Source organism: Ziziphus jujuba, chromosome 9 (assembly GCF_031755915.1).
Source record: "Ziziphus jujuba cultivar Dongzao chromosome 9, ASM3175591v1".
NCBI classification, from domain to species: domain Eukaryota; kingdom Viridiplantae; phylum Streptophyta; class Magnoliopsida; order Rosales; family Rhamnaceae; genus Ziziphus; species Ziziphus jujuba.
Window position 1 is genome coordinate 27,750,920 of NC_083387.1, and position 8,239 is coordinate 27,759,158.

An 8,239-nucleotide genomic window follows, 5' to 3' on the forward strand; every position below is an offset into this window, starting at 1 on the left:
TCCAAAGCGGACAACATCCTGATTAGGCCTGGAAGGCACAAGCCAGTGGGACTAGCCGCTGAAGGGATGGGACCTCTAACCATTAGGACGCGTTTTGACAAAACCGTGCTGGCTGGGTCCAAAGCGGACAATATCCATATGCGGGTGGTCAGGACTATCACATCTAAATCTGATGGTAACAATTTTCTAGTAGCTCTAAATCTGAAGTTCTGTTTTTTCCATTATGGGTCAATTCAACTACATTATTTTCTTCTCAAAGAAAAAAGTGAAACTTTCATGCACTCAAGATAAGCACGTTGTCAAATTAGAAGGTGTGGAATATGATCAACTTCAACAAGACTAATTGGTTGTTAACGACCCAAAGCTTTCCACAAATTGCTTTATGTAAAGGCACCAAAGACTAGTCCATTGATAATTCAAGTCTTTCAACTTTTTATTTTTATTTTTTTTGGGAACAACAAGTCTTCCAAATTTGGTTTCTCATTACATAATCAAAAGCCAACAATAGTTGACAACATAGGACCGAGTTTACATTCCAACTCTATCTCTGTTTCTTAATTTCTGCCCTGTTTTCCCATCTTTGTTTTCACACCTTGAAAATTTTTATCTTAAAGGAAAATTGGCTCCACTGCACTCCAAATCACATCAGAGTTGCATCCCAAATTTTTCACCTAGTATTTTGCACCCTAAACTTTTATAAACAATGCACTGTTGGTCTCTTTTATACTTTCCACATCTCCTTCATACAAAAATCACGTGCCACATATGTGACCATCACATGGGCATTCTATATCTTTTTACACTATTATTTTCCTTCATTTGTTTTGATTTAGAAATTAAGAATAGAGGTGCCTTGAAAACAATATCCCTACATTTTTTGGGTATTGTAAATGAACTGCCTTCTCAAATATATTGCTGCTTACACGTTGTTTTTCTCAAATGGAAAGCACGCTTATTACTTAAAATAAAAACGAGTTATTTAAAAGGAATGTGAAAGTTAAACTAAAATGGCAACTAATTTTAAACATTGTTTAGTCGAATCCTCTACCATCAATATTGAAAGAAATTTAGTATGTGGGTTTCTTTTTCATTGTTTGTTCTTTATTTATTTATATTTTTATAGTGGTTTATTTTTCCTTCATTGTTCTTTATTATCCACAATCCTCCTTTGTGTAAAATTCTAGGGAAAGCAAAATTAAAAAAAAAAAAAGTAGTTAATTACTTTAATATATTGAGACATACAGCTGTTAGATTTTTATTTTATTATTATTATTATTATTATTTATTATTTTGTTTTGCTGAAATTTATTTGCACAAGCCTTTTTTTTCTTTTCTTTTCTTTGAGCATTCAAAAATGCGGGTGCTGGTAAAAGAAGAGACAAAGTGTGTAACAGTTGACGTGCATGGAATGTGTGGAAAGACATCTTTTTTAAGTCTTTGGTTTGTTTTGGTAAATTTTCCATTTCATGGATCCTCCATGAAATTTCACTTTATTATTTTTTCTTATAGGAACTTTCACTTATATTACTATGTTTTTTTAAAGTAACTTTCACTTTATTATTTTTTCTTATAGGAACTTTCACTTAAATCAATTAAATATATGAGGCCAAACTTTTTTCATTTTTTTCATTATTTTATTTTATCAACTTTCCCTCTGCCGTATAAGAAGTATTGCATATAACAGTTAGACCCTATATTACGTTGTGTCATTTTTAATTATCATGCGCATTATAAATATAATATGGTATTGAACAAAATGATGGATGTTAAAAAATTAACAATAACACAAGATGAAAAAGTAAGTCAAAATAATTTCAAAATTTTAATTTTGTAAATTACTTTGAAGGTTTTTTTTTAAAAAAAAATCTCATTTACTAATCAGGTATTGCATATAACATGTAGATCCTATAATATGGTGTATCATTTTTAATTATCATGCCCATTATAAATACAATATGATCTACAATCTTTTTTTGATAAAAGATAAAATGATCTATAATCATGCACAATTACAGCATGCGAACTGTATAAAATAATTGTTAGTTACTTAACAAATTAGTAATTTGTAATTTGTGATGCCACATTACCTATGTACTGGTTAAAAAACAATTTTGTTTTCCTACTGCAATTGTGGGTCCAATACGCTAAAGGGAGAAAAATTTCGACATTAATTTCCAAATTCTTCATTGATGGTGACTTGGTGATGTGCGGTTTTCCGATGTCCAGAAAATATGAAATGTTTGTCAGCTTTCTAATGATCACTACAACATATCGAGGTGGACTACTAATAGGAATGATGTCTCGACATGTGATCGTGATTGGGGGTGAGAGACTACATTGCTACCATAACGAATTTGGAGCATATGTAACTGCCGTGATTGCAGCAAAAGAGTGTAATAAGCTTTTTTGATCCATTGTGGAATAAATGTACCTTTTTTTTTTTTTTGGTTGAATGAATAAATATAATCTTCATCTGATGATTTTTAGTGTCTTTTACAGAGACACACACACACACACACACACACACATATATATATATATATATTAGAGGGGAAAAAAAAAAAAAAAAACAAAAACGAAGTTCATCATGAACATCACCAATATCAAAGAGAAAAAATCACAAACTTAAATAACAGCTATGTATTATAAGCTCCATATATAATATTATCGTCCATGGCGTCTCTGCCATGCAATTATTAGGTCTTTGATTTTTATTGTTGTTGTTTATTTTTCCCATCTTATTCTTAATATTGTTTGAGTTGTTTAAAGTGACTTTAATATTGAGGAATAGGTCTGTTAGCTAAATTTTATTTGCACAATTTATTTATTTATTCTTCTATTTCTTTGTGCTTTCAAAAAAGACAAACTTGTGACAATTGAGGAGGTCATTGCCCTTTTCTTTACGTCTTTTCCTATCAAATTTATTCCATCCCTTCAACTTGGAAAGACCTCTTTTTTAAGTCGTTCACATTGCTTTTCTAAACTTACCGTTTTTCATAGTCCCTCGTAATTAGTAACTATCACTTTCAATTTAATTTTTCTTTTTTTAGCCCTTTTTGAAAGGAGCTTTCACTTAAATTAAATATACCAGATCCCTACCAACCAACCCCTTTTTTTTTTTTTTTTTTTTTTTTTTCCCTGATCAACCGGTCCTCCTACCTAACATAGGAGAAGATATTACATATAACGGATAAATCATATTATCCTATTTTATGTGCATTGTAAACGAAATAGCCTATAATCATGCACAATCAAATCAAATATATGTACCATATAAAATAATTTTTGACTGTCTAATAGCAAGTTACTTGTGATACCATATTATACTAGCATCGATTATTAAAATTAGAAAAAGAAAAATTCTACCGCACTTGTGGGTCCAACACTACTAGAAGAACAAGTTTCCAGGTTTCCAAAATTTTCTTTTGAGGGTAATTTACTTGGATTGTGTGGTTTTCACAATGCCCAGAAAAATGTGAAACTCCCTTTATCAGCTTCTAATGATCATGCATACTACAATGAGAAATCAGAATTGATATCTGGCTTTGGTTGGAAAGCTGTAGTGATAGCTCATCGATGTGGACCACTAACTGTAATGATGTGTGGACATGATGTGATCCCCTCAAGGAGGCGAGATTTGATCTTCAAAATTTTTGTTGGTAAACTGGACCATAATTAAATACAAAAACATAATAAAATACATCAAATTAATGTATGTCATCTTAGCAAAGAATTCTACTAGTGTTCATGACTACGGGCACAACATAGGAACTAACATGACATTTGAAAGAATTTGGTCTTGAAATCTTTAGCATTACAGACTAATTAAATAGTTACCAAGTCAATTTAATCTATAAAATTTATATCAAAATAAAAAAATGGATCCCGTTACTGTTTATCATTAAGCATTAAGGGCAACAGAGTAGAAATTTCCAAGACATTATCAAATAGTTCCAAAGTTAATTTAACCTACAAAATTTCTACCCAACCAGGAAAGATAAGCAGTGAAGAGAAAAAACCTTGGGACCTTCTCCAACAAATTAATTAACTTGCGTATGCAACTCAATTATAATTAATTTTTTCTTTGTCAAGGATTACAATATATTTTAAATTAAATAGGAAATTCACCTAAATATTAGTCAAACTGAAATTTGAAAATGTATTCTCAATAGTTGCCAACATTTTTATATTATATATGTTATAACATATATAATATAGAAATGTTAGGTTTTGCCAATTACTCCATCTGGACTTATCAAAATTTCTATTATATATATATATATATATATGTATATATAGGTCAACATTTCTATATTGTATACAGAGAGTGTTTCTATTATCAAGTCTGACCTGATGGAAATGGATTCGGTCCAAAAACATGGAAAACAATTTATGGCAATTGGATTTAAATTGCAAGGCACGGAAAGCTCAAATTTAAAATTTCCTCATGCGAGAAAAATTGCCAAAATTCCCTTCCTATTCGACAGTAATTGAAGCATTTTTGGTAGCAAGAATAAAAAAATAAAAAAAGAACAGCGCTCTGGGCAAAAACAACACCATGGAATTCTCCATTGACAAACTGGGTTTCATTTTTTCAAAAAGAAATAGATGGAGTAAAAACAAAAAGTGAATCATTTTTGGCAGTAAGGTTGGTGTGTCCAAGCCAACAACTGTGCAACAACTTCAACACTTCAAACCAGGCATGCCCACCCTCCTAATCCATGCTCAAACCTGTTGAGTTAAAGCCTAATAAAATTTATTCATGTGTGCCTAACATTTCCTAACCATGCAATTAAATGAAGAAGCAATAGAATTGATAAAAGCACCACCAAATGAAAAGTTTACAAAAAAACATTGGTGCTGAATTTTTTTTTTTTTTTTCAGTTTTATTCCTTCTCTTTCTTTCTCGTTCTTTCTTCACCTCCATACATTCCTAACCTCTCCAAATATTGTAAATGTATTTTTTCCATCATTTATGGATGATTAAAATTCTATCCCCAGCCTCAGAACCCCATTTTTAAAATATATAAAAAAAATAACAAATAGGTTTTTACCAACAATTTTTTGAAAAATTGTTGTCAAAATGGAAAAAAGCCGATGTTTTTCTGTAAAAACGTCAGCTATTATAAACGTTTTTAGTGACACTTTTAAAAAAAAAATATGACTAAAAGCTTATAAAATAGCCAATGCTTTTACAGAAAAGCATTGGCTTTTCTCATTTTTTGCTGCAGTTTTTCAAAAAACAGTCACTAAAAACCTATTTTTTATTTTTATTTTTATTTTTGTTTTACTAGTCCAAACCATAATGTAAAATTCCATCATTAAAGCCTCATGAAAAATTTCAACTTCAATATTCATTTTAGTACCCTTTACTAAGATTTAAGAAATAAATTCACTTTCAAGGAATGAAAAGTTCAATTATAAGCTCATGAAGTTAAGTCCTCCAAAAATTAGAACTACCCAAAGGTTTTCTTTTTAGAAATTCTCCAAAGGAGCTGCTCCCTCCTTGCAATCATGGTTGGCTTTTCCAATCGTGAGCTTTTTTCTATCTCTTAAACCGCCATGGTTCTCCTTCATATACAACTCTAAACGCAAACCCCTTTTGTGACCCGCAGAGTTTGATCGACTTCAGTATATTATTTCTACAACTTTAATGAAGTTTTCCCAAAACCCAAAAAGATGTTTAATCCATAATTTTATACCTTCCCTTTGGCATGCCCAATGTCTTTTAATTAAAAATTTTCCCCTGTAAACGGCCAAAGTAATAATAGTTGCTGGTAATTGATTGGTGTATACTCTGGCAAATGAAACCCAACTTTTGAAACATTTTTTGTACATTTTATAAATACGAAGAAAGTCATTTAACCAACGATTAATGAATATCCTTTAAATAGAGAGTTTCTCAGTCAGCTTACATCATACCTTTCATTTTGGTTTTTTCCCTTCATCACCACCATAGTTGCATACTGCTTTGCCACCCTCTCTCTGTACTTTTTAACCCAACAGCAAGAAATGAACCTTGCTGTTATATAGATATATATAGTTCGTCTATGGTGCGGACGGTCCTCATGCGGACCACAGTATTGGTGACGGTTTTTCATAGTATTGGTGACGATTTTTTAAAAAACTGTCGTTAATACTATAAAAAACCGTCGCTAATACTGCGGTCCTCATGCAGACCGTCCTCACCATAGAATTTCCATATATATATATATATATATTTTGTTCTCCCTGTCAAAAGTGCTTCAACTACTATCGAGCAGGAAGGGAATTTTGGCAATTTTTCTCACATAAGGAAATCATAAATATGAACCATCCATACCTTGCAACTTAAATCCAATGACCATAATTTTTTCCACCTTTTTGGACTGAATCCATTCCCATTAGGTCGGATCTGATAATAAAAACACTATATATATATATATATTCTCGTATAAAGGGGAAAAAAAAAAAGACAATATCCAGATCCTTTCTATATAAACTTTGGTAAATTATTTGTTCTCTAGGCAATACTGATTAGTGATTAAACATACTTGATGTCAAGGGTCTTGTCGTGGAAATTTCTTTTGGGTCCGTATATTAGGGAACTTTTGCCATTCCTAATTTAAAGCTAGTCAATGTAGATTTTTTTTTTTTTTTCGGCCATTTGTAATAATTTTTTCGTCTTAATATCACTGGAATCTCCCATGTCCCAAATATGGGTGGGATTATGTAAACCTGACTTGACAAGGTCCAAATCCTTTAATATAAATTTCATCGAGGTCGCAGCCAAGCTGCCAAAGGCCATGCTTCCTTATCTTTCCTTGCTTAGGTTCAAGTTTGTGGCAAGACTGTGGCAAGACTGAACTGCTGAGAAGGCTTGCTGAAAACATTACGAGTTTAAGAGAACTTGATCTTGGTGGGTTAAACTTTTCTTCCAAAGTACCTGAATCGTTAGGAAATTTATCTTCCCTAACACATCTCTCTCTTTATGGATGCAATTTACATGGTGATTTTCCAAAAACAATATTCCGATTGCCTAACCTACAATCAGTTAAACTGCGGGATAATGATGATCTCACCGGTTCTCTTTCGGAATTTCATTCTGGCAGCAATCTTTTGTTGTTGGAAGTTTCGAGTACAAAATTTGGAGGGAAATTGCCAAATTCAGTTGGCAACCTTACCTCTTTGAATGTTTTGGATCTCATGAATTGTATGTTTTCTGGGCCTGTTCCTTATTCTCTTGGGAACCTTGCAAATATCAGTCAACTTCTCCTGGGCAGCAATGAATTTATCGGTGAATTTCCTTCTTCACTTGGAAATCTAACACAGCTAAGCGATCTGGATCTTGCAAATAACTTTTTCCACGGAAGCTTGCCAATGTCATTTCCATATCTTCTGGAAGATATCTACTTCAAAAACAATAGTTTCACAGGTCCAGTGCCATTCCAAACTTTTAGTAACTTGACCTTGCTTTCGACTATTGATTTGTCAAGCAACTCGCTGAATGGAGTCATCCCTTCATCTTTACTTTCGTCGGCTTCTTTGCAATCCCTATGTTTGGATGACAATCAGCTTATAGACCTTGAGAGTATCACCTCTATTTCATCCCAATTGGAATATCTGTCTTTAAATCGAAATAAATTAAAGGGAGTATTCCAAGTTCCATCTTCAAACTGCAAAGCCTGACATCACTGTTCCTTGGTTCAAACAATTTAAGTGGTAGAGTTGATTTCGGCATCTTCTCAGAGCTAGGCGAGCTTAAGAATCTTGATCTCTCACATAATGCACTATCTCTAACAACAAATGTAAGTATGAATATTTCTTCTCTTCCCAAATTTCAGTATTTAGTTTTGTCCTCATGTGACATAGCTGAATTTCCTGATTTCCTAAAAGCACAAAATGAATTAGTGACATTAGATCTTTCTCACAATATAATTGGCGGTCCAATACCTAAATGGTTCTTGAACATATCCATCATGAACCTGAATTCGTTGAGTCTTTCTCAAAACTTCATTAGCGGTTGGCAAGAAACTCCATCTGTTCTTCCATGGAAAGAATTGGTTCTTCTTGATCTTAGTTCAAACATGTTACAGGGACCACTTGTTGTTCCTCCAATGTCCACCAGGTATTTCTTCATCTCAAATAATAACTTGACTGGACCAATTGATCTGTTGTTCTGTAATATAAGTATTGAAGTATTTGATGCGTCAAATAATCATTTGAAAGGCACCGTTCCTAAATGTTTGGATAATTTGGA

The 8,239-nt window shown here is 32.3% G+C and overlaps 1 protein-coding gene across 1 annotated transcript in view; it reads left to right on the forward strand.

Annotated features, from left to right (window-relative positions):
* The window catches only part of LOC132799441 (receptor-like protein 7), a 29,269-nt gene extending 21,601 nt beyond the window's left edge, over positions 1-7,668 (forward strand). The window contains exon 3 of the mRNA XM_060811265.1: positions 6,812-7,668. Coding sequence (XP_060667248.1) covers positions 6,812-7,668 — 857 coding nt within the window. The remainder of the gene's footprint in view (positions 1-6,811) is intronic.
* The last annotated feature ends 571 nt before the right edge of the window (positions 7,669-8,239 follow it).